General features: G+C 51.3%; 2 protein-coding genes across 11 annotated transcripts; one reads left to right on the top strand and one right to left on the bottom strand.

The window, feature by feature from the left end:
- The first annotated feature begins 190 nt into the window (after positions 1–190).
- Positions 191–6,443, top strand: LOC115402996 (MOB-like protein phocein). Of its 4 annotated transcripts, none has more exons than XM_030111729.1 (8): positions 1,259–1,426; positions 4,461–4,523; positions 4,603–4,703; positions 4,826–4,868; positions 4,950–5,036; positions 5,128–5,207; positions 5,315–5,426; positions 5,527–6,443. In XM_030111729.1, exons 1-8 carry the CDS (start codon positions 1,259–1,261, stop codon positions 5,659–5,661), a joined length of 789 nt encoding a protein of 262 aa, XP_029967589.1. In that variant the 3' UTR covers positions 5,662–6,443. The 4 variants fall into 4 exon arrangements, with proteins under 4 accessions (XP_029967587.1, XP_029967588.1, XP_029967589.1 ...); XM_030111726.1 differs by lacking the exon at positions 1,259–1,426 and adding an exon at positions 3,586–3,691; XM_030111727.1 differs by lacking the exons at positions 4,461–4,523; positions 4,603–4,703; positions 4,826–4,868; ... (2 more) ...; positions 5,315–5,426; positions 5,527–6,443 and adding exons at positions 191–209; positions 311–420; positions 2,139–2,228; positions 2,328–2,482 and having other exon boundaries at positions 1,271–1,426.
- Positions 6,444–6,475: 32 nt separating this feature from the next.
- On the bottom strand, positions 6,476–24,482 carry pikfyve (phosphoinositide kinase, FYVE finger containing). 7 transcript variants are annotated; one of them, XM_030111713.1, is made up of 43 exons: positions 24,354–24,482; positions 21,270–21,469; positions 20,955–21,113; positions 20,310–20,419; positions 20,009–20,180; positions 19,725–19,932; positions 19,130–19,153; positions 18,947–19,036; positions 18,734–18,803; positions 18,413–18,570; positions 17,113–17,224; positions 16,888–17,035; positions 16,645–16,809; positions 16,390–16,452; positions 16,174–16,303; positions 15,906–16,086; positions 15,747–15,821; positions 15,555–15,662; positions 15,325–15,465; positions 15,121–15,247; positions 14,276–15,048; positions 13,810–14,154; positions 12,870–12,970; positions 12,686–12,757; positions 12,427–12,598; positions 12,011–12,189; positions 11,808–11,921; positions 11,527–11,635; positions 11,280–11,434; positions 11,025–11,127; positions 10,337–10,394; positions 10,103–10,234; positions 9,899–10,019; positions 9,727–9,822; positions 9,559–9,639; positions 9,369–9,451; positions 9,219–9,278; positions 8,926–9,102; positions 8,739–8,842; positions 8,086–8,214; positions 7,748–8,009; positions 7,590–7,664; positions 6,476–6,704 (listed from the first exon to the last, which is right to left on the bottom strand). In XM_030111713.1, exons 2-43 carry the CDS (start codon positions 21,451–21,453, stop codon positions 6,589–6,591), a joined length of 6,042 nt encoding a protein of 2,013 aa, XP_029967573.1. In that variant the 5' UTR covers positions 21,454–21,469; positions 24,354–24,482; the 3' UTR covers positions 6,476–6,588. The 7 variants fall into 7 exon arrangements, with proteins under 7 accessions (XP_029967573.1, XP_029967570.1, XP_029967567.1 ...); XM_030111710.1 differs by having other exon boundaries at positions 16,390–16,449; positions 18,647–18,803; XM_030111707.1 differs by having other exon boundaries at positions 18,647–18,803.
- Between the last annotated feature and the right edge of the window lie 1,043 nt (positions 24,483–25,525).

Here is a 25,525-nt window from a genome sequence, read left to right on the forward strand (position 1 = left end):
AGACACAGAACCACTACACCGAACAGCCACCGGTCAGAATCCCACCGGACCGGTGGGAAAAACACGACTTTAATGAAAATATTATCGTCATGCTCGTTCCGGGGCGCAGACTTCCAGAAATTTCTGGTGCGCCATTGGAGGAAAAAAACAAAGGTCAAAGGTTGCATTGTGCAACATTACACCAACTTTTGGAGGACAAACGGCTGAAGGTGAATTTTTAAACCATTTATTTTTGCCCCTCCTCTTTTTCGGGTGCTTCTCAGTTCAATTGTGTTCTCTGTTCATTTTTTATACTTCTGGAACTTTCTAGAGCGCTCACTGCGCATGCGCGTTCTGGAGGTTTCTTCACGTGGAGCGCGTGCCCCTACTCAGTGTCACACACGCGCCGGCACGCAGACACCACTACAGCCCCGCAACATGGTAAGAGCCGCACTTTAAACCCGCACTCAACGTCGTTTGCGCACGTTTTACTGCACGGTATCGCTCGTGAGCGCGTGATTCCGCTCTAGGTCGTGTTTTAGCGCTCGGGAGTTGCTAGCACCGCGCGAGCTTACTGACGTCCACCGACAAGGTCACAGACTGAGCTGCTGACGCTTCTTTCCATAACACCGCAGAGAACAGGCTCGAGCCGCCACGCGCCGTCAGCCGCGTGGTGCGGGTCTTCACTCATTCATTCATTGTGAACACGTGAACAGGCCACAGCTGGGATCGAACCAGCGACCCTGCTCAGAACGGTTCTGAAGCGCGTCCCTGAACGTGCAATCAGAGCAGTCTGGGATTCGAACCAGGAGCAATCTGAGAACATTTGGTTTAAAATGTTGAAAAACTTATTGAAAAGGTTTAAAATCAAGTCAGGAACAAACTCCCTTATCTTAACTGGGTTTAATGTGATGGAGGGCTCAGGTAGAACATGAAGCTGGGAGGGGGTTGACTTTACCTGCTCTTTAAATGATTCACAAAAGAACAGCTGTGACCTTCAGGCAAGGCCCCTCCCACCCCCTCTTCAGGCCCCCAAGGGGTCAGGGGTCACGGCCCTCTGTATTACAATGGAATGGGGCGAAACTTTTTTATTATCAGCAGATGTGAGCAAAATGTGTAAATTGAAGTCTAGAGTATAACAATGTAATAAAGTCATACAGCAATATTAAATGTTAGGATGGTATTTAAGTAATCCCAATCCCAGAGGGAAACTTTTTTTTTTTTTTTATCCGTTGGCGTCCCCATTGGCCTGATCAATACTGACGTGTCTCCTGTCTCCATGGTAACGCAGGCCTTCAGAAAGTTCTTGCCTCTGTTCGACCGGGTTCTGGTGGAGCGTCTGACGGCGGAGACGGTCACCAAAGGTGGCATCATGCTCCCCGAGAAGTCCCAAGGCAAAGTGCTGCAGGCCACCGTGGTGGCGGTCGGACCCGGAGCCGTCAACCAGGTGAGCGATGGCGACAGAGCGGGGGAGGGGTCTGTCTCCTGACAGGCGTAGATCTGCACTCACTAGAACCGCTTTGGGACGGTGCAGAGAAACAAGAAATCGGTTTCCCAACAAATCCATCTGACAGTCTTTTAACACCTGAACAGGTTTAGTTCTCATTTGGCCGTCTTCAATCCTTGTTAACAAGACATCAGAATGGTGATGTTCACATAAATGATCATTTATTTAGAAATACATCATGTTTGTCTTAATAAGGGGTTACAATCACGAGTGTAACCATGACAACCTGGGTTATTTTATTAACACATCTGGGAAAAAACACTTAAAAGATGTCATTTTCTCTTCATTTGTGATATTTCATTCATTATGTAACACTCTGCAGTGTAGATCCTTTTCTTGTGAGTAGTTTTTACTTTGAGCATGAAAATAAGTATTTGTAATTTGTTAAAAATAAATGAAATGGAAGTTCAAAAGACAGACAAGAAAATAACAGCAAGCGAAGAGTCAGTGCAGATGATAATGTCGGTGCAGAAAACCCATTTTGAATATTTGTCGCCAGCAGTGATCAGGGTCCGTGAGAGGTGTAAAAACTCTGCAGCAGAATCCTTCAGAGCTCTTCTTCCTCGGTCAGATCAGGCAGTAGTGATGGTGCTCAACACCGTCATGTGTTGACCTGAGGCACCATCTGACATCTGTCCAATCTGTCTCTCAGAAAGGAGACACACAGCCGGTCAGCGTCAAGGTTGGAGAGAAAGTTCTGCTGCCAGAGTACGGAGGGACCAAGGTCGTACTGGAGGACAAGGTCAACACACTTTATCTCTCTCCATCTGTTTCATCTCTTTTTCTGCTTCTCTCTCTCTCTCTCTCTCTGTTAACGTTGTCCTGTCTTTTCTTCCTTCAGGACTACTTCCTGTTCCGTGACGCAGACATTTTGGGGAAATATGTGGATTGATTCGTCAGGATGAATGTCGTCTTTTCGTCTTTCTTTTTTATGTTTCTCATTGTAAATAATTCTGATCACATTTTGTTAAAGAATAAAACCATCCATTGATTTCACTGTGGAGCACCATGTTTCTTCTGTTCAGTGTTGCATCAGATCCCCAAAAAAAAAAAACCTCAAGAGCTTCAGTCCAGAAGTTTTGTCTCCTAGAACTGATTAGAATAATCATGATACGTTTATTTTGTGCTGCAGTTTTATAAGACACTCGGTCATTTTACAGGGAAGCTAAAAGCAAAGTGGTTAAAAAGCAGTTACAGAGTTGTTAAACGTTAGTGGACATCTGGAGCCAAATGAGTTCTACAGGGTGGAGCAGGAGGGGGCCAGGTGATGGAGGGCTTTGTGAGTGAGGAGGAGGAGCTTGAGTGTGTGTTTGACAGGGAGCCTGTGGAGATGTTTTAAGGATGGGGGTGAGGAGACGGGCTGCAGAGTTCCAGATGATCTGATGTTTTTTCAAACATTTTAAACCATAAGAGCCTGTTGCAGTCATGAAGTTGCAAATTTCTGTTTTTAAGATTCAAGATGCATTGCTGTAGGTGTTCTCTAGTACTCCACTGCTTTTTCCATGCAAAACTTTAAAAATGGACAATCGTTTCCACCATGAAAACCAGCTGGAGACTCGGAATCACCTGGAGAACATGTTTACCATAAAACAGCCTGAGTGAGGAACACTGAAGCTTTTTACAGGAAGGACCAAAGACGGTGTCTGAAAGCCTTTCATGAGGTTTACGGTTCTATCCCCACTGCTGTTGCATGCTGGGATAGTAGAATGAAGGAGGCAACACCAACAGGCCCAACACTATGAAAAAGTCCGGTGATGTGGTGGAGGTGGGAAGATCTACTGTCCAGCTGTTCTCCATGGATACAGTAGTCATGGTTAGGCTGTGTCCAAATTATTAAAAAAAAAAAAAGATTTTTTTTTTCTCTGGGATTGAAGTGCTTTGTGCTTGAATAAATGTGGGGAAGCTTTCAATCATTTTGAACTCAAGTATTACAAAAAACATTTGAATTATCTTTGAAACTGGCCGAACAGTTTCGTCTCTTGTCAGTTTAATTCGCCCGTGTTCGGCTCTCTGTCGGCTCAGCTTCGTCTATTTTCGGCTACTGTCGGATCAGCTTCGTCTGTGTTCGGCCTCTGTCGGCTCAGCTTCGTTTGTTCGTGACTCCTACGTCACAGCAGCTGACGAACATCCGGGTATTCTGTCGAGATGGTCATGGCGGAGGGTACTGCAGTTCTCAGGAGGAATCGGCCTGGAACCAAGGCTAAGGTGAGATTTCAGCCCGCGGGAGGCCTCCGACCGCACCTCAAACACAACCCGGCGGTGTGCGCTGCCTGCTCCGTCAGTAGGCGGTATTTCCCTGGGAATTTGTCAGGAATAAATCGGCCGCAGCTGGCAAACAGGAAGGGTCGGACCTGCTAACAGCTAGCTTCTGCTAGCGGGGCCTTCGTCTATTTCCTGGAGGAATGTGAAGCTCCAGGATCGTCTGTGACTGACTCAGAGCGTGTGTTATGTAGCCTGACAAGGCAGACCAGTCCGTGGAGGCAGTTAGATGTCTGTCAGACTCTTGGGCCGGTGTTTCCAGACTGTCTGTTAGCCTGTCGGGGTGGTCTATGTACTTGGTGTTCACAGACTGTTCGCCTGTCGGGTGGTCTACATACAGGATGTCCACAGACTGTCTGTTAGCCTGTCATGGTGGTCTACATGCTGTTCAGCTTTCTATGAAGAACTCTCATTCTGATGGTCGATGTGAGTTTAACAGTCTGATTCCTGACTGGGTAACCAGCTGACTGACAGTTATCACTGTGTGGTTACTTCTGGTCCAGCTAGTAACTTCGGGTTATTTAACTCTTTGGTTCCAGCTCTGGTGGTTTTATTGGAGACTTATTGAAGACTGAGGAGTTATTGGTTTGAAAGCTGATTGAGTTTATTTTTTTAACCAGCTCCCTGGACAGACTACTGGTTACCTTGTTATAGTGGGCTGACTATCATGTGCAGTAACTTGGTGACCCGTACTGACCGACTGCTTTGTGTACAGGACTTCTATAACTGGCCGGATGAGTCGTTTGAGGAGATGGACAGCACGCTAGCTGTGCAGCAGGTGAGATTCTGAAGACCTTTCTAGACCCAGTCTGAACCAGGACCTGATGGACGCCTTTCACACTGTCTCTGTCTCTCAGTACATTCAGCAGAACATCCGTTCTGATTGTTCCAACATTGATAAGATTCTGGAGCCTCCAGAAGGTCAGGATGAGGGCGTGTGGAAGTACGAGCACCTGCGGTAAAAATCTCTCTAATCTACTCTGATCTGAATCAATAATCAGGAAGTGATGCAATCAATGTGAAGTTCTCTCCTTCTGGAGAACGGGCTTCTCATGGTTCTGATGGTTCTGTGTTCTGCAGGCAGTTCTGTTTGGAGCTGAATGGATTAGCTGTGAAGCTGCAGGTGAGTGTCCACACTGAGACAGACACGGCAGGACCAGCCTGGTCTCCACTCTGTCCTCACTCTGTCCCCCCTCCCCCCCAGAGTGAGTGTCACCCTGACACCTGCACCCAGATGACGGCCACAGAGCAGTGGATCTTCTTATGTGCTGCCCACAAGACGCCCAAAGAGGTGATTTTCCCCCCACACGCACACACCCCCAATCCTGCCATGGGTCTCTAACTGTGTGTGTGTGTGTGTGTGTGTGTGTGTGTGTCCACAGTGTCCTGCCATCGACTACACCAGGCACACGCTGGACGGAGCTGCCTGTCTCCTCAACAGTAACAAGTACTTCCCCAGCAGGTGTGTGATCCTGTGGTACTTCCACTTCTGGACACTAGGGGGTGGAAGAGGTGGACACTGACCACATATCAGCTATGACCCCTGAGTGACCCCTCCTGTGTTTTCAGGGTGAGCATCAAAGAGTCGTCTGTTGCCAAGCTGGGCTCCGTCTGTCGCCGGATCTACAGGATATTCTCTCACGCCTACTTCCACCACCGCCAGATCTTTGACAAGTACGAGGTGAGTGAACACACACTCAGTAACACACACACACACACACACACACACACGCATGCACGCACGCACAGTAACACACTCTGATCCATCCCTGTGTGTGCAGAACGAGACGTTCCTGTGTCACCGCTTCACACGCTTCGTCATGAAGTACAACCTGATGTCCAAGGACAACCTGATCGTCCCCATCCTGGAGGAGGAGGTGCAGAACACCTCGTCGGCCGGGGAGAGCGAGGCCTGAGCCTCCGGCGCCGTCCACAGGAGGCGACATCGCCCCTTCATGCACAGGAGGGGGACTACTCGCAGACCGAGGGGACGGCTCCGGGGTCTGTGCAGTAATTCCTCTTCTGTGCGTTCAGTTAAAGCGAGGTTCTCATCTGCAGCGTCTGGACGGTTTGAGACAAGCCTTCAGCGCTCCGCAGGAAGACAGGAAATTGAGAAAATCTATTAAAATAAAAAGTCAAAGTTGAAACTTTGGAGACGTTAGCTTAACTGGAAATGGGTTTGCGCCTCCTGTGGACGTTTGAGGCAGCTGGATTAGCAGCTGTAACCATGGTGACACCCCCCTCCCCTCTGTAAATAGCCCGTCACGCTCTCCGATGGTGCTTCACCGACTCGTGTTGGCTTCTGTTCTTTTGGCTCATGTTGGTTTCCGGAGCGTCTCCTGAGACGGATCACCGTATTAGCCCGCAGACGTTAACATGCTAATTAAATTGTGTGGTAGTGAACAAAGAAAAACGTTTAATCTTTAGCTTTGTACATGTTCTAGCAGTCGGACCTCCTCGGCTAACTCGGTTCCTTATTCGTGACGTTTCACCACGTACCAGGTGTCCCATGTTCCCGAGCATCGGACACTTTGAGCACCTCCTCCTCGGCCCCTCCCCCCATTAAGTTATTTTGTGGGAGGAGCCTTCTTCTCAGTCCAGCCCACTTCTTTTTTTTTTTTAAATGAACTAAAAAAAAATTTTGTTACTGTCGACATTTTCATGATGTCTGTTAATAAAAAAAGACCTGTTATATTCACACGTCTTCCTGTCCTCAGTCACACAAACGGGAAGTTGTTAACAAGCTTTAATAGATTCAGAATCTCTGTACATGTACAAACAGGAAGTTACAGCAAAATAAAAGCACTGATGAGGGAATGACTCAGCAGGACCTGGTCCTTGTGTCAGCAGTTGGTCCCGAGTCCGGTCCAGTGGTCCGGGACCATCAGGAAGTATTTGTCCATGGCCTCACAGAAACGAGCGCGGTACAGCTCCGGAGAAACCACGGTGGGCATCTTCCCTGCAGCGGCACACAGGAAGTCAGTCAGTCAGACAGGAAGTAACAACAGCAGTTCTTGGTTTCATATTCCAGGGGCATCTTGACACGTATGCTGCTGAAGTTCAAATAATCTAAAATACCCGATCGCTCCTAAAGCTGAAGAACCTGAATGGTGTGAATCCATCCAGCGATGTTTTTCATCAGAGATTTGGATGTGACGAGATGAACGTTGGAAACTTCACAAGATTTATTCTTTCAACACATTTCCTCAGTAGCATTCTGGGATGATCTACATGGTCTACACCAAAAATAAGCCTGAACCCTTTCTTCAAAAGGATATTACTGATGGTATTGTTACAGAAGATAAAGATTGTGATGTCTTGATTAACAACATCCTCTTCCTGGGACTATTTCATTTACACTAAACTCAGTAGATGAAGGTAAATCCTGGGTTTTATGTGCTTCAGAAGGAATTTCTTGTCTTTCGTAAAAGAAATGAAGAGTACAAAGTCAATGAAACAGTATCATTTGTTCTGAGACTTAGGACCTGCCAACAAAACCGGAGCTTTTTGTTTTGCGCAGTTTGCAAATCATACAATTTTCAGTGCTGTCGTCTAGATTGACGACAACCAGGGATAAAAACAGCTTATTTGATGTTCTTGAATTGAATTATGAAGATTATCGGACATTTTTTCCGTTGTGCTACCAGCTATGTTTGTCAAACGGCTGAAGCAGCTTCAATTGGTTCTCTTCAAACAGTTAATAAAATCAGTCAAGTCATTTTCAATCTGACATCTTCAGCTGAAGTTTTTTTTTTTTTTATTCCTATTTTTGTCAACTCATCTCAACAATTTCACTCAACTGACCCTGAATAAGAACTCGCAGTTCCGGTCTGATGGTTCTCACCTTGACCCCCCAGGATTCCGGTGGACTTCACCACCATCTCCAGCTTCTTGTCCCAGGTGAAGGTCCTGATGTAGTCTGCAGAGAGACGACTGTCAGAACCAGAACCACAGACCCCTCCCCCCTCCCTCATGTGGTCTGCAGAGAGAGGAACCCCGTACCGATGATCCCGACCACCAGCTGGTCGGTGGCGTCGTCGCGGCCCACCAGCAGGGAGTAGTCTATGATGAGGTGGCTGGACAGGAAGTAGGCGTCGCTGTGGATGGCGGCCCGCAGGATGGCCTTGCAGTGGGAGCGGATGTAGAGCGGGTTGTCGTGGATCAGCTTCAGCAGGTTCTCGTCCAGCAGCACCACCTCGCAGCTCTCCTTCCCCGAGTCCGTCTTCACGTTACGGTTCCTCAGCGAGCCCTTCAGGTCGAAGACCTGTGGAAAACGGAGAGACGTCAGCTGGTTCCGCGCCTGAGCACGCCCCCCCCCCGCCCCCCGGTGCACGCCTCACCTGAGCCATCTTCCGTCCGTAGAACAGGTTCTCCATCACCAGCAGGTCCAGCTTCTTCTCCGTGTTGTTCTGGGAGTTCTTGTATCCGATTCTGTAAACGCCCAAAATCTTGGCCAGCGCTGTCGGACGCTGTCAATCAAACATGGCGGTTAACGTTGACGCTTTGGATGGATTTTACCGGGCGGGGTCCCAGTCGCAATCATGACAGAACACGGAAAAGCTGGACGAGTTCATTAAACACTGGAACAAATGGACGAGTTCTCCACCGAAAATCCAGGATCGCTGATGATCCTCTGTCAGAATCTGACAGCACAGTGGAAAGAACTCCTCTACGGACTCACGCTAACACGATTCTACAACCGGTAAAGGATCAAAAAGAAGCCAACATGTATGGAACAAGGCTGGATAGAAGCTCACAGACCTCCAAGTTTGGTTTTTATAATAAACCGGTACTGTTCTCCGTTCTAGCACGAAGACGGAAGAAGCACAGGAACCCTGTGCTTGGCGTCCCTCTACCGAGCTGTTTGATTGAAGGGACTTCAACAACATAAACCGAAGTCTGGAATCAGTCCCTGTGTGACAGCTGAGATGTTCGTTCCTTCAGGATTTCTCGGAATCACGTACCTTCCGGGCCCACCCTTAGGTTCACGTACCTTCTGCTGCACGGCTCCGGTGATGTAGGTGAAGTAATGTGGAGCGAAGTCCAGGAAGGACTGGACCTCCAGTCGGGGCATCTGCTTGAGGATGAAGCGGTCGTCTGCAGGAGGAGAGCTGCTGTCAGAGGGACCGGGACCGGGTCCCGGCTCGGACCGGGTCCTGGTGGTTTCTCATGAAGCACACCTTCGGTGGCGTAGAAGACGGCGCCGGACTTCCCCCCGCGGGCCTGCCAGTTGACGCAGTGCGACAGCGAGCGGACGAAGTCCTCCTCGCTGCTCTCCATGATCTCCTCGCGCAGGCTGTGGAACTCCTCGGCGTAGTAGATCCGGCAGTAGAACTTGGCGTTGGCGTCGGAGAACTCTGCACAGGGAGAACTTTTTTAAAACCAACATTCAACCAAGGGTGAAAGTTCAGAGAGGGTCCAGGAAGAACCAGTGAAGCAGAACGTTCGGCTGTGGAGAAGCGGGCGGACTCACGCAGTTCGACGTGAGGGTTGAGGGTCTGTTTCTTCTGTTTGTCAGCTGATTCGGCCTCCTCTGAAAACACAGACACACACACACACACACACACACAGGGTGAGACACTGCTGGACCTCCGGAGCTGGACCTTCACAGCCGGACTCTCACTGCTGGGTTCGGTCTCGCTGCGACTCGGCTGAGCCGCCTCGCCGGGCCGGGCCGGGCTGCTCTTCAGCCGACTGTCAGAGCCGCTGGGGAGAAAACAGGACAAACATCAGGTCATGGTGGCCACCAGGGGGCAGCAGAGGAACTCTGACCATACGTCTGAAGGAAACATCTGGACAACATCTGTGTTCACCTGAAGACCTGCGAAGTTTCGTCTCCTCCTGAACTTGCCACCTGAGACAGATCGTCCAACGCCGTTTTATACTCTTTACAGCTGAGGAGACGCATGGAGACGGGACAGGTGAGGACAGGGGAGGGAGGACTTGGGGGGAGGGGCGGGGGGCAGAGAAGTGTGGCCCACCTGAGAGCAAAGGCTATAATGGAGCTGGGCTCGCGCTCACACACGGCGATGGGAACTCGCTCGTGTTCGTACATCAGGTAGTGTTTGTCCGGATCGCTGTGAACACATCAGCGGCACCATGAAGGAAAAGAATCTGTGGAGGAACTCCAGCTGTTCCCCAGCTGTTGCTTACAAAGGCACGGGGATCGGGCTGTAGCTGTTTCCAGGCAGGAAGTTGGCCAGGATGGCCTTCATGGTGGACTTCTCCTTCACCTGACTGTCTGTGGACCCCAACAGGTGACCGTCGAAGACATCTGAGGGGGACAGGAAGTGAGGCCATCAGAGACAGGAAGTGGAGCCATCAGAGGCCACAGTGAAACGGGAAGTGGGGACAGACCTTCGGGAAGGCTGACCGAGTCCTGCTCGGTGAGGTGTGGTCCGGGCGTGGCCGGGTCTCCTCCAGGGTCTCCTGGTGACGGCAGCAGGGTGGAGGATGCGGTGGAGGGCAGTGTGGTAAGGTGTCGGTCCTCTGTGAGAGGGACATGACGAGGACAGAAGATATACAGGTTAGAGGTCAACAGTGTAACACTGATCCACAACACTCCTGCCACCCTGTACTGAAGGTTCCAACCTTTGTCGCCGTTGAGCACCACAGGCGAGGGGTTCCGAGGTGAAGACTCCAGAGTGCTCTGTGAAGACAAAGAGTCAGAGCCTCATCAGTCTGGAGGACTTCGATTCAAACACAGTGAAATCCAGCTCAACAGGGTCCAAACTCTGAGTTCAGGCTGCTGGTTCAATTCCACTGTGACAGCTGCAGCAGTAGTAATGTTCCATGTGAAACTCCATTCACGACATCTCATCCCTTTAGTTCTGTTTTCAGAAACGGCCCACGTTCACACTGAAACTGCAGTTTGCATGTCAGTCCACAAGTGGGAGCTGTGTTTTACTGACAGAACCAAACAGAGAACAGTTCTACATAAGCTCCGGTTCGCTATTCTTCATTGTAAATTCACTCAGAGTTCGGGTGAAGAAATGTTCTCCCTGTATGCAGATGACGCTGCAGTAAATGGTAGAAAAGCTGTCCTGGTCAGAGTAACTAGTTCTTCTAGAATGATGGAGGATTCAGAGTGTCAGAGAACTCAGGAGCTTCGGAAACGTTTTCTCCTTTTACAAATGGGAGTTTCTTAAAGACTCTGAATGTTGTGTAAAAAAAAAAAAAAATCATATGAAACACTACGAAACTGTTATTTTCTTGAAGAACGTTGCGGTGTTCCTGACTGGTGTTCTACGGGGAACAGAGACCAGACATTCTAACTGACCTTGCTGTCGTCTGCGGTGTTGGTGGCCGGTCTGTGTCGGCCCGGACTCGGAGGAACAGACAGACGCTTCCTGCCTTTCTCCTGCTGGAACAGGTCCTGAAGTCTGGGAGAGAACCGCAAATAAGAACCAGCAGAATCCAGCGGCTGCTTCGAAAACCTGATCAGTGAGTCTCTGGACTCTTGTTGCTGTCGCACATGCAGTGGTTCTACTTGCTACAGTTGTACCTTCTGCATTTCTACTTGTGGTGGTTCTACCTGCTGTTCCAGGACTGCAGCATTTCACACAGACTCTGTTTCTTCATCACAAGGGACTCGAGGACGACCTGCAGCTGCTGAGGAGAGTCCTGACCACAAGACTGGAGACGGACCTGCAGCTTCTCCATCCAGCTCCGAAGCTCCGCCTCCTCCATCTACACACACACACACACACACCGACACAAACACATTCCTCCATGAGCTGCGGCAAACGGGACCGTGGTGGGATGGAGCAGGAGGAACGTACGTCCTTCTGGGCGAAGAGGTCCTCCATCTTCTCCTCGCGTGTCTTACTGAAGGTGTCTGTCTTCAGGGAGGTGAGACGGTCGTCGATGTTCAGGTAGACCTGAGTCACTCTGAGAAGAAACAAACCAAGCATCTCACGCCACATTTCCTCAAACACAGCAAACTTCTGGTCCCTGAACGCCTCACGGACCGTCACACAGGTCACAGACCATCAGTGACCTGTGTGACGGTCTGTGAGGCCTTCAGGGAACGTTAGTGGGAATTAAGAGGAGTAAAACTTACTTCTGAGAGAAGTCCTTGAGGTCCTGCTGCAGGAGGGCTTTGGAGGGTCCCAGGTTCTTGATGAAGATCTTTGGGCGAGGAAGACAAATCTCCAGCAGCCTCACAGACGTGTAGCTGAGAAGATAAAGACGAGTGTGAGCCACCTCCACGTACTGCTCGGTTGGTATTAGGCCAGTCTGTGGGGACAGGTGGAGGATGAGAACCTGAAGGAGGCCACCATCTGGTTGTAGGAGAAGTACTGGTGGTAGTCCTTGTGGATGGAGTGTCCGCAGGGTTCGGCGTTGGCCCGCCGGGTGTACTGGTGACCATAGAAGCGGAGCTCCAGATATTTGGCGAAGGACATGGACCAGGAGTCGTTGGACAGAGGGACCACCGGCGTCACCTGCAGGCAGGAGGAAGAATTTCTCTTTAACAGAAATGAAGACAGGAGACATCTGGTCTTCACGGAGCTCCAGCTCATCATGAACAGACTCAAACAGGGACGGAATGCTTCCAACATTTATATGATGTTCTTCTAGAACCATGGATAGCTGTGTGTGTGTGTGTGTGTGTGTGTGTGTGTGTGTGTGTGTGTGTGTGTGTGTGTGTGTGTGTGTGTGTGTGTGTGTGTGAGACTGGCCTGTTTGCAGATTCGGCACCAGGAGTAGTTGAGGATGGTGTGTTGGTATCCTGGTACAGGCGAGTCCAGCTCTTTCAGCACGATCTGCACGCAGCCGCTGCCGTGCACAAAGCGCCGCACGTGGTGCACCATGGGAGTCTCACAGAAGACACTGGGACACTGGTAGGACGGCCTGTAGAGAAGACAGAGACATATTGTGAGTCTCCCGGTGGACTCAACACCCCGCGCCGCTCCGCCGCTGGAGGGGGGGCAGACCGACCTGAAGCAGTAGCGCTCCAGGAAGACGCCCAGAGAGAGGTCGTTCTTCCCGTAGAACTCCATGGTGACGATCCTGAGAGACAAAGATTGAAAGACTCAGGCTCAGTGATGGTCCAGGTGTGTTTGGGGGTCTTTCAGGTGTGTGTGGAGGTCCTTCAGGTGTGTGTGACGGTCCAGCTGCTCACCAGGGGCTGACGCAGGGATTCGGAGCGTTGTTGGACTGAACAGAAGAGCTGCTGAAGAGGACACACAGCCTCTGATGGTTGATGGGGTTCAAACAGTCCAGCTGCAGGAAGAGGAGGAGTAGAGGTCACCTTCAACCACATACAGTGTTAGCACTGAAGCTAACAGCGCTCAGACTCAATGTCATCCACTTCCAGGCTCTCTGCTTCACTCCTGTCAGACTGCAGTTACAGAGACTCTACAGTCTTCACTTCAGTCCTTCCACATTTCATTATGTTCCAGCTTTATTCCAAAATGGATTTATTTTGTTTTTCACCCCATAAATACAATTTTTTTTTTAATTTTCTTAAATATTTGGAACAGATCTGGAGAAGGTCCAGAAATCTTTCTGCTGCGTTGAAGGTCCCACTGAGCTCAGACCCAGCAGGATGGTTCCAGAGCCGAATGTCTAAACTGAGACATGGGAGCAGACGGACCTGAGTCAGGGAGGCGTCCGAGACCCTGATGGTCCCCGTCACAGTTCCCCTTACAGAGGGAATCCACCACTCAGGCTGTATGGCAGAGTGCCTGACAAATCCTACCTGAAGGACTCTCAGACCAGGAGAAACTCCTTTTTTTAAACACCTCAGTGCCACATGTCCATCTCATCAAGATCTGAGAGAATTAGTGTTCATCATATGTCTTTTTTTGATGTAAGTGTGGCCGTCACCAGCCCGTTCTGAAGGTACAGTCTCACCAGGACAGTACTGTCGGCACAGTGAAGCATGGTGGAGGCACCATCATGCTGTTAGGACAGGATATGAGGGACAAGCTGCTAGCTTTAGCTTATTAAAGAATGATGGCTGAAACAGCTGCCAGGACTGGATTTGATAATATTTTGGAATAAAGCCGGAACATAAGAGGCAGGAGAGGCTCTGCTGGAGGTGACTGTGTCAGGCTGACCTTCGGGGCCCAGCTCATGTCGCTCAGTTTGCCGGGCTTCTCCTCCTCGCTGTCGGCTTTCACCGGAGCTCGGACGGAGCTGAAGGGGTCCGAGGCCTCCCTCTGCTGGATGCGGCCCCCCTGGGCCCGGAAGTCGGCGAGCATCTGGGCCAGGTCCCGGCAGCTGTGGAGCTGCTCCACGATGCGAGTGCCGGTCAGACTGTGGCAGGGCAGAACCTGGACGGGCCTGGGGGGGCCGCCGCCGTTCGCCGGCACCGCCGCCGACGCCGAGTCCTTCAGGAGCTGCTTCTTCCTGCGGCTGTCCACCTCCTTCAAGTCCTTGTTGAGGAGGGGTGAGAGGTAGACCTGCAGGACAGGAGAACCAGAAAACCTTCACCCACAATCCTGAGAGCCGGGTTCTACGGTACACGGTTCTGTCAGATTGAGACTGGGTTCTGAGGTACTATTGCAGAATGAGGGGGGGTACCTGCTCAGGGAAGTAGTCCCTGCTGGGGCAGGACATGCCCGGTCCGGTGAGCAGGAAGGGTTCCTTGAAGACGATGAAGGGGGAGATGCAGAGGATGATGTCCTTCAGCTCCTGCTTGAAGGATGCCGACAGGGTTCTGAGCCGGTCGTCGGAGGAGGCCACCTGCTCCGCCACGAACAGCCCCGAGTCGTCCTGCAGGGGGTCGCGGAACGACTGCGGCGGGGGCGTCTCCGACCCCGAAGAGCCCCTGGTCCCAGTGTCCGTCTCCTGGTTCTCCTCCAGGAGGAACGGGGGACAGACGGACAGAGGAGCGGGGGGGCTGGGGGACGGAGACGAGGTCCTGGTGTCCTCCTGGACGGAGGAGTCCGGCTTGTCTTGGACAGAGAGTCTGGCAGGGGAGTCCGATGGGAGCTCTCCGTCCTCAGGAGCTCCAGCTGGTGCAGACTCCTGGCTTTTCTCCTCCTCCTGCTGTTCCTCCTGCTGCTGCTGTTGCTCCCCCTCCCCCTCCTCCCCCTCCTCCTCCTCCTGCGTCTCCTCTGCAGTGGTGGCCTCCAGCAGGCAGGGGAAGGAGGCGCTCTGAGCCAGGCTGGGCGGCATGGCGAACTCGTCCATCAGGAAGGAGATCTCCAGCTGAGAGTGGTAGGCCACGCAGACCATCAGCATGATGATCTCCTTCACCCGCGACAGCTCGTACTCCGACGCTCCCCGCAGCTTGATGGAGCAGCCCAGGTGAGGAGGACAGCCCTCGAAGAACATGAGAGTCTTCGCCTCATCTGACAGGACGACACCGGAGGGAGCGTCAGAGATGAAGAGGATCGAATGAGGAGAAGGAGGAGTCTACTCACTGCTGGCCAGCGTGAAGGGCTGCACATAGAACTTGTGGCAGGTTCCCAGTCGTGGCTTGGTGAGCAGCTGGTCCATGGACATCACCAGATCTCCTTGAGTCATTCTGCTCACTCGGTCCAGGACTTGCTGCAGTGACGACAGAACGGCAGAAGATCAGCACAGACCTTCACACAGGTCCTCAGAGCCCCGAGACCTCAGCTGACCGGCTTGACGTTGATGACCAGCGTGATGCCGTGCTCCAGCAGCATCTCCTGAGCGATCCGAGACACCGTCTTCTCCACCAGGACCAGGTTCGGACGCACGTCCGCGATGCGCTGCACGTAGTTCTTCAGAAACTCACGCTCCTGCAAGAGAGAGCGGGGGTCAGAGGTTCAACTGAGGCTGAGGGGTCTTAGAGACTGAAGGTCTCCTGGGAGGGTCTCCTGCTCCTCACCTGCAGCACGATGGGGTCGATGCAGGTGAACTTGGTCTCCTCTCTGTACAGATACTCGATGGAACACTTCAGAAGCAGAATTTTAGGATTCTTGATGTAGGCGTTCATCTGGAAATGCAAGCTCCACATTAGCGTGTTCCAAACACTCGCACACGTTATTTCCATGGAAACACAGGCAGAGTAGCTGCTCACCTTCTTGTGTGCAATGTTCTTTGTGCAGATGAAGCCGTTCACCACGGTGGAGTCAAACTTCCTGCCTCCGCAGATCTAAAACAAACACACACCCCCGCTGACTGACTGTGACTCTGTTCTCAGTGTCTCCGCTCTGTCCCAAATGTCCCGGCTCCGTACCTTCTTGATGTGGACCAGCTGCCGGATGTCCATGTCATCGTCACAGTTGCGGACGTCGGGACGCACCGTCTGGACCACCTGACGCACCACGGGGACGATGATGTCCCTCCAGGACAGAGACAGAGACTCGCTGTAGAGCAGCTGCTGCAGCAGCGCCATCATGTGGCTGTGGTTGGCCGAGCTGAGGAGAGAGGGGGAGAAATTAGGGTCGGGCGAGCTGCAGGTGCAGTTCAGGTGTGGCGCCGTGGACGGACGAGCAGACACTGACAGCAGCCTCTCCATGGCGGCCTTCTCTCCGTTCTCCTCTCGCAGCTGCTCCAGCGAGCTGTGGTGCCAGCCCAGAGGAGTGAACAGCAGCTCCTTCGCCTTCTCCTCCACCCTCCGGTTGAACAGCGACTCTGCAGGAGGAGAGCACTCCTCTTCATCACACACTCATCAACAGGATCCATCGGAGAGGAGGAGGAGAGGAGAGGAGTCCTCCTACCTTTGATGAAGGCGTCACTGATCACAATGTTCTGTCCTCCATCCTCCGACACCAGAAACTCTGCTGGGGACAAAACAGAAACAGGACTTATCAACACAGGAGCAGAACTGATCCAGCAGGACTGTTCCATAGTGGCCAGCAGCAGGACAGTCTCTGCAGTCCGTCTTCGTCAATAAATCCAGATCGTTTTATCTGAACCATGTGGACTGGGTTCTGCTGATTATGGGCGGGTCTGCTAAATGTGGGCGGGGTTACCTTTCTGCTCGTTGGTTTGGGGAACGTGGGGATACTTGGACTGCTTCTTGATGTGGAAGTTGACGTTGTTCTGCTCCATGTTGAGGTTGATGGAGGAGGCTGAGTCGCTGTCCACTGTGGAATGGAAGCTGCTGACTGACGTCCTCTTACTGGGACTGGCGGAATCTGCAACACACTCAGAGGCTCGGGACCTGGGGTTTCCTGTGAGTGGGACTGCAGACTGTGGGACTGTGTGGGACTTACTGGGCACGGTGTAGTCGTTCTCGTCGGCCAGCTGCTCGGAGTCACTGTCGTCGAACTTGATGTCCTTGAACCAGGACGGCTCCGAGTGTCCTTCCACGGAGTTGACGCTGTCGCTGTCGGGGGACGGCGTTTCTGAGAACTCGGTGTTCTGTGGAGAACCAAACGGTCCTGGATGAAGGGACAGGAGGACAGGAGGTGCTCTGCAGGTGTGGTGCGGCCTCTCACCTGCAGGGGGCGGTACAGGGCGTACTCGTCTCTGAACAGCTGGTCGTGGTGGGTGACGCAGTCCAGCCAGCGTCCGTCCACCAGCGCCTGGCCGATGGCGATGGCCTGAGCCCTGTGGGGACAAACGGAGAGCAGCTCATCGGCCGGAGCACAGCCAGCCAGCAGGGGGCGCCACAGACCAGCAGGGGGCGCTACAGTCTGCAAATCCGCAGGGGGAACCACGGACTACAGTAAAGAGCTGCTGAAACGCCGCGGCAATAAGCGGCTGTTGAACAACACCGGGGTGATGTGGCTTTAAAGTGGCGACCATGCTGTACGGCACAATGTCTACACACCGTTATGGTTTTGTCCATAAACCTTCTTCTGTTATCCCTGTATTTCACAGGGAAACCAAAATGCTCCCATACGTGCGAATCAAATGATGTTGGAGGTTTTTCCAAGTTCCGCTGCCGCGCTGCAGCCTCCACGTGAACGACCATCGATCCGAGGACCACGTTCATGCCGATCCGTGAAGAAGGATCCGCATCCGTATTGCCTTCCCAACACACTTTTTTACTCCGTAACAGATGTTACGACTTTTGACCTCGTCAACCAGAAACTGGAACCTCTCAAAGCTAGGGATCTCTGTGCTCTGCCTGAACAGACAGAAACATAGAATAGAATAGAATAGAATAGAATAGAATAGAATAGTCGTTACTGTATAACACCTTCCTAAGCCAGTGATACTTTAACCACATGTGGCTCCTTAACGACCAGGTGCAGCTCTCTGTTACAAGTCAGGTTATGTTTCCGACCTCGGCACCAACCAACCAATCACAAGTCACCCTGGGTCTGCACTCGAACAGGCACAGCCTCAGTGAGCTTCAGGACAACAGAGCACGAAGCTGACATGGCTGAAAAGCCTAAGTATGAGGAGGAATCAGGGTTCTCGACACGCACTTCTGCCCATTCTCACGCTGCACGTTACATTTCTCACGCAAACAGATAACTCCTCGTCAGGATTTAAATAAATAATTGTCATATGATTCTAAAAACCGTCACATTTGCTTTTGCCAGCAGCCCCCTGCTGCTTTTAGAAACGCACACCATAAAAGAAGCATGCCGTTAGCTTAGCTACCAGCATCAGTGAGCTGTTAGCTTAGCTGTTAGCCGCCAGTGAAGTAGCATTTCTTCCATAATAGCTACACAATTATCATTTCACATTTTCTTGTGGTGAGGAGGGGGCATTATTTCTGGTGGATCTTCTGAGCTGGTTAAGGCTCAGCACCACTCCTGAAGCTCTGACGGTGTGTCACACTACCTGGTGGAGATGGTTCCATTCCTCAGCAGCCAGTTGACCAGCTCCTTTCCCACAATGCAGTTGGGGTAGGTCCTCAGCCAGTACCGGTGGTCCTGGAACTCCATCCCCGTGTTGTTGTGGCAGATCTTCTTCCACAGCTCCTTCAGCTGAGACGAGTCCTGCGAGGACAACGGGGACAAGTTGAGTGTGTGGCTGGAGCTCTGCTGCTGGACGAGGACAGAAGGAGACAAGGACCAGCAGGATCTTCCTCTCCTCCTCGCTGTGGTCCAGCTTGGAGCCGCTCTTGGTCCCAGACACGGCTCTGCTGGTGGGGGGACTGACCGAGCTGTCGTAGGATGGAACCATGGAGGACCCGGACCGATCCAGGGACAGGGTGGTCACGCTGGCAGACCTGAGGGGAGACGGAGGGACGGGGACGGACAAAGGATGGAGGGAGGATGTTTTCGCTCTGTAATGCCAAGAAGTGACTGTCTTGCACCTGGAGCTTTAGAAATTAAGTTCAGTCGAATGACTGAGCTTCAGAGCCGCACTGACCTCTTCCTGGACGGAGACTTTCCAACGTCCTCTGGAAGAGTGGACAGACGAGAGCTGAGGACACTGCTCTGAGTGTCCTGGTGGATCATACTGAAGACACACACACAGACACACACAGTCAGACTATCTAAAAGTTTCATCTACAGCGAAAAGAAGAAGAAGAAGAAGAAAACAAAGACTCACTTCTTTCTCATTCCAATGGAAGCTCTGAGAGAGAGACAGAGAGCGAAGGAGAAGAGAAGAGAGAGAAAGAGACGGAGGAAGAGAAAGAGACAGACATAAATGGAGCGAGATAGACGGAGGGACATCGAGGGACAGACAGAGAGATGGAAAGAGGAAGACAGAAGGACAGACGGGGTTTCTTTAAGACCGGCTGTCAGAAGCAGCAGATAGAATCACAGGATTTTCACACTTGAAGAAGATTTCTAACTTTCTGTGAATAATTCCAGAGGAAAACCTCCTGGATGGAGCTACTGCTGAAGGAGATCTGCTGTTTTGGTCTGATTGGATCCTTTCCTACATGAATGGATCAGTTTGATATCAACAGATTATTTTCTTCAAGAACATGTCTTTGAAGTTCACCAAGTAAACAGTGGATAATAGTTAAACCCTGACTGCCTCCAGTGGTCTTCAGAGGAACTGCAGGCAGTCTGTCAGTTCATAAGAACCCAGAGTTTTGAAGTGAGACTTTGATAAATATGGATCCTTCTAGTCTCTTGGTATTTAGCGTGTTCCTCGTCTTTCTGTTGGCGAGCTGAGCCTCCTGTGAAGAGCTCACCTCTGCCAGGTGAGATCTTCCTCCAGGAAGATGTTCCTGCTGGCCTTCCGTCCTCCGACCGGGGTCCGCGGCTCGCTGGGCTCCAGAACACACACCGCCAGCGGCGAGTCGGACAGGACGCTCAGGTCCTCGCCCAGAGAGCCCGAGTCGGCGGAGTGGGCGTAGCTGAGCGCCAGCTTCCTGCAGTAGGTACAGGCCCGAAGATCTCCTGGAAGAACGGGGGTCTGAGTTCACCTGGACCGCCAGGGACTGGTCTGAGGACCGGATCCAGCCGTGGTCCTCACCTGTGTACCCCATGAACTTCCCGGGGATTTCCTGGTTGCAGCAGCGGCTGCAGAAGATCTGCCCACACAGTCTGCAGTGGTGTCTGCGGCGGAACGTGGTGAACTTCTCATTACAGTCGTAGCACTCCTTACACTGAGAGTCCGGCATCCAGTACTGCTTCAGATCGCTGTCCTGAGGGGGACCACAGAGTTCTGTTACCCCCAGAGTACCTGCTACCTCCCCAGGAGAACCGTTACCCGCCCCCCCCTCCCGGGAGCCCTGTTACCCCCTCACAGAGAACCTGCCAGGACCGGACTCTACCTGGCTCTTCCCCTCCATGATCTCTTTCAGCCTCTTCAGGGCCGTGCGGAGCTGGACGGCAGTGCGAGGGTCATGGTTGCTTAAGGGGGGTTCCGACTTCCTGCTGACATCTAACACGCACGCACACACACACCCAGACAAGGGACTCAGAGCGTGGACTGTGAACTGATGGCGTTCTTGTGAAACTTCCCTTCATGGATGCGTAGCTGATTAAATCAAAAGCAAATGGATGAATGATCCGGTCCTCATGACCCTCAGATCTTTGAGTCCTGCTGCCAGACTCCAGGACCAGGAGCTGCTCTGGTCCTGGAGATCCAGAACCAAGGAAGGCTCGGGTAGAAATCCGGAACAGACAGGGTTCCAGACAGTCAGGGATCCACAGGAGATCCAGAACAGCTTCATGGTACTGAGGGCTGATCTGGATTATCACAGCTGAGAGTGACAAGATGAAGAAAAGGACGAGAAGAAAGAAGCTGCTGACAGAGTGTGTGTGTGTGTGTGTGTGTGTGTGTCTGTCTCTGGACGTGTGTCTCTCCCACTGTGTATGTTTCTCTCTCTGTGTCTGTCTGTCTGTCTCAGTGTGTGTGTGTGTGTGTGTGTGTGTGTGTGTGTGTGTGTGTGTGTGTGTGTGTGTGTGTGTGTCACCTGAGGCGGTGGATGTGCGTCTCAGCAGCTCTGCCTGTTTGCGGTGTGTTCTCGGTCCGTAGTGTGACGGGCTGCTGGACCAGCTCCTCCTCGGAGACTGAGGCGAAGGGGGCGGAGCCTCAGGGTTCTCTGCCACCGTGGAGGGAGGACGACCCTCCTCTATACACACACACACACACACACACACACACACACACACACACACACACACACACACACACACACACACACACACAGTGTTTAGTGCAACACACACCTTCTCTTCCTCTGCGACCCCCCCCCCCCCCCCCCCCCCCCCCCCCCCCCACCCATTACCTTTGTTGTTGAACCTGAAGAGGTTGACGAAGGAGCTGTACGCCGAGCGCAGTGGCGGCTCCTCCTGTTCCGGGGTCAACGGTTTGAAGTGAGTCAGGTGGGAGGGGCTTGTGGGAGAGATGATGGGCGCATCGGCCGTCCAGTCCGTGGACGATGAGGACAAAGACTTATCATCCGTGGCCATGTCAGTGCTGCTCCTGCTGAAGAGGAAAGAGCTTGTCTTCCATCATCATCATCATCATCATGGTTAAAGGTGCAATAAATAACATTGTGTCAAATAACATTCTGCCCCCCCCTTCAGGGAGTGTCTCACAGGTTGCCAGTTCAGGAGAGTTTAGACAGTTTGGGGTGCATGTTGCATGGCCGGCGGTGCAGACATAAATTATTGAATGCTGCGTTGCTTGCTTGGCAACCTTAGGAACTTCCTTATGACTGTCTCTGCAACCAGGAAATAATGACTGGCGGCAGGAACCAGGAAGTAGTGACGGGCTAGCCCCGCCCACTGAAATTTTCCACTCCGTTCCTCATATTACAAATTTCTCAGTCGGAAGGTCGTCCCTCTATTTAATGATGGTGCAGTAAACGGTAGAAATGTTCTCCACCTGTCAGATGACGGTGCAGTTAATGGTAAATTCATTAAATTTGTTAAATTCCGACACTCTGAATCCTTGATCATTCTAGAGAAACTATTCACTGTGATGAGAGAACTCTTCCAAAGCTTCAGAGGGTTTCCTCTGCTTACAAACGGAGTGCTTGTATAATTTAATCTTAGAGTTTCCAGGGACTCTGAGTCTGGTGTAGAGGTAAACACAAAGCAGAAGTTGAGTGTTTTCACTAGAAAACATTGTCCGTAGTGGTTCTAAGAGAACGCCGTCTGAGCCACACGGTGTCTTTAACCGGCTTCTTCACACTGAGTCATCACATGGTCCACATGCGGGAACATTATGAACTCTGATCACATCCTTTCAACCGGAGAGATCTGGAATCTGGAGTGATTTCAGGTCTTCATGAGAACCACGTTTGGTCTGCGCTGATTCTCCACTGATGACAGACTGCTCTCTGGCAGGTTTGGTGGTTTTTCACTTCTGATCGCTAAATGAGGAACATGTGACTGAAATGTGACAGCTCACTCACTGCTTCTTTTATTGTCAGTCTCTGCGACACATGTGAGCTCAGCCAAAACAGAGAAGTCGCTGAGAAGCCGAGCGGGTGGAAGCTTGCCCACTTTGAAGAAAATAACAGATTCTGCCTTTTATGGTTGTTTGCTGATTATGGAAATAGATTGATAGATCAGTGGAAAAGCTATTAAAATCTGCAAAATCTGCATTTCATTGAGTGACACGGAACTCTCTGCTTTGGGACAGTTTTACTGTGAAGGGTCCTGGGAGATTTCACCGTATCAACTCGTGGAAAACCTTTCCTCAGCAGCGACAGTCTCCCGACATGACAGTGAACCAAAGCGTGCAGCCAGGTGATGAAGGAGTGGCTAAACAAAAAGCAAGGTCACGGAGCAGTCTGGTCAGTCTGCAGACTTCAACAAACCCTGTGGAGGAAGCTGAAGCCTCGAGGAGCGAAATAAGAAGGACTGAGAGACTGTCTGGAGGAGGAATGGCCCAAAATCCCTCCTGAGCTGTGAGCAAACCTGGTGACCGACTGCATCGAACCTCCTCAGCAGCGCCTCACCACACATCTCATGTTTAGCTCGGGGGTCGAATAACTGTTTCAACGTTTAGATTGTTCATTTATGTATTTTCAACTGATGTTCCATCTATTGCCATAAACAGTAAACAACCATAAAGTTTACAGTCCAGTAAGGAGGTAAAGGGACAGATTCATCAGGGGATCAACTAATAATTTCAGGTCAGGTTTCAGCTGCTCGGTGACTCGGACCTGGTCAGAGACTCGGACTTGGTCAGAGACTCGGACCTGGTCAGGTTTCTGGTCAGTTTGTGCCTTTTCTGTATTGCGTGTCCTCAGTAGAAACTTTCATTCATTGTTTCATGGTTCATGTTGAGTTTAACTCAAGTTTTAACTAAAGTTACATTCGTTCTTCCTTCTTAAACAGTTACTCTCTCTCTCTCTCTCACACACTCACACACACACACACACACAGAAGAAGCCGACCTCGTGACAGCACCGTGACCGGATCTGAACCGTTTCACGGCTCTCGGAAACCCGGACCCCCCTCCCCTCCTCGTGAGCTCCACGAGCCGCGCACTCACCACCGTGTACAGAAGGTCACACTCTCCGGTTAGCTATGCATGCCATGAGCGGTGTGGAGGAAGAAGAGCAGCTCCTCCTCATCCTCCTCCTCGATCATGTGACCCAAACAGGCCGCACAGTCCGGTGGACGGTCCGGTCAAACCGGGAGATGGTCCCGAACATCATCGGGACCGTCTGGCCCACCCCCCGGACCGGCCGGTGTTTCGGATTAGCTGGTTCCTCCTTTAAGTGGTGAACTTCCTCTTGCGTCCCGTTACTACTTGTAATTACAGATGTTATCAACCCGACGAGGTGAATTCTCACCAAGGTCCGATACTTTGAACCTTTATTATAAATGCGGCTAAACTCAGTCTATTAGCAAAACTCCAAAATTCTGTCGGTTTTCAACATCTGCAGTTACCAGCAGCAACGGGGACGCCAACACGAGTCACCAGATAACAGGGGAACCACTTACCCCGTAACACCCGGTCGCCCCCCTCCCATGTTTAATACCGTTTTAAATCAAATTCGGGGCTTTGGAGGAAAAACACAGCAGTACGGTCTGATAGCAGCAGACTCAGGCAGACATTAGCGCAGGCAGCAGTTAGTCCAGATAGCAGTGAGCTCAGATAGCAGTGAGCTCAGTTAGCAGTTAGCTTGCAGCTATCAGACGATCGAGTCGGTTTAAACGCACTTCGATCATATTGAGTTGTGTCAACTCGCCGCCCGCAGGCACGACACTTTAATATTTCTGTTCGTTGTGATTTGGTTTTGATCAGTTGATCGATCGATGAATTAAACACAGAACACCACTCACTGTTTTTAGCCTGAAGCTAACTAAAGCTAACATCCGGGGTGCGGGACAGGTGCAGCGAGGATTACCTGCTCGGTGTTTCAGCTCCACATCACCACACACCTCTCTGTGTGTCCCCACGTCTGTGAAAAAACAAACTGAAACCGGCAAAACAGACACGGACACCCGTTAACTACCGACAGACCCGGCCAATCAATAGCCGCACTCACAGCCGAGCCCAGAGACATCGATCAACACCATCGCAGTACGCCGACCGGAAGTAGCTGTCACTGATCATAAGAGCTTGATTGAGAGGTTTACACTGAACTGTAATTGATAAATGAACAGCTCAGTGATGTGCAGTAAAATTTCAGAACTTCATGTTAAATTATATTAAACACAGTGTGTTTCTTTTATGCTCCAGGATGAAAACAGATGCTGAGATTAAAGTTAATCTTTCAAGTTCCATCTGATGAAATCATAGCGATGATAATCAGCTCAGTTGTGAAGTTCTGCTGTCAGAAATTGTGAGTTTACCTAAATCTGTGAGAGAAATATCAGACTGGAGCAAACAGTAGGTCAATCAGTTTGGAAAATTCAGTTTAGTAAAAGACAAAAGAGAATATCTGAAGGGACTTGCAGAACCAAAGTCAGAGGAAGAGACTTTCTGCAGAACTAGACTCAAAGGTGGAGAAATCTGCTGAATCAGACTCAGAGGTGGAGACTTTCTGAAGGACCAGTCTTGAAGGTGTAAACTTTCTGCAGAAAGACACTTGAAGACAGAGACTATTTTACAGAACCAGACTCAGAGGAGGCGACTTTCTGCAGAAGCAACCTCACAGGAGGAGATCTTTGTAGAACCAGATTTGAGGTCAAGACTTTGTGCAGAACCAAACTCAAAAGTGGAGACCTTCTGTAGTAGAACCAGACTCAGCGGTGGAGACTTTCTGTAGAAACACGTTAGAAACATCTCGGAGGTTCCAGTTCAGACTCCAGCTGATCGGCAGGAGCTTGTCGTACCTGAACCTCCAGGAACCTTCACCCAAACATGGAAGCTCTGGCTGCCTGCTTGCAGTAACAGACCTTCTTCCACCGGAACCTCCGAGTGGTGCTGTGGGATTCTCAGCTGAGGTGCTGTCGGGTTCTTGGTTCTGGTGTTGCTGGGCTGTGAAATGATCAATCCGACCAGGTTCCCTCCACAGCAGTCCTGGGTCAGAGTGGACCCTATGGGGTCTGGGGGCCACAGAGTGTTTTGATATGA

Source organism: Salarias fasciatus, chromosome 16 (genome assembly GCF_902148845.1).
Source record: "Salarias fasciatus chromosome 16, fSalaFa1.1, whole genome shotgun sequence".
Classification (NCBI taxonomy): domain Eukaryota; kingdom Metazoa; phylum Chordata; class Actinopteri; order Blenniiformes; family Blenniidae; genus Salarias; species Salarias fasciatus.

What these genes read in the sequence shown, in the direction of transcription:
- pikfyve (XM_030111707.1), bottom strand. Translation starts at nt 21,453, where the DNA reads ATGGCCACGGATGATAAGTCTTTGTCCTCATCGTCCACGGACTGGACG. An exon ending in AAGTCTCCGTCCAGGAAGAG is followed by an intron (nt 18,804 to 18,946) that starts GTCAGTGCGGCT and finishes GTCTCCCCTCAG; the next exon opens with GTCTGCCAGCGTGACCACCC. An exon ending in GGGACTACTTCCCTGAGCAG is followed by an intron (nt 14,155 to 14,275) that starts GTACCCCCCCTC and finishes CCTGTCCTGCAG; the next exon opens with GTCTACCTCTCACCCCTCCT.
- LOC115402996 (XM_030111729.1), top strand. Translation starts at nt 1,259, where the DNA reads ATGGTAACGCAGGCCTTCAGAAAGTTCTTGCCTCTGTTCGACCGGGTT. An exon ending in GACCCGGAGCCGTCAACCAG is followed by an intron (nt 1,427 to 4,460) that starts GTGAGCGATGGC and finishes CTTTGTGTACAG; the next exon opens with GACTTCTATAACTGGCCGGA. An exon ending in GCACGCTAGCTGTGCAGCAG is followed by an intron (nt 4,524 to 4,602) that starts GTGAGATTCTGA and finishes TCTGTCTCTCAG; the next exon opens with TACATTCAGCAGAACATCCG.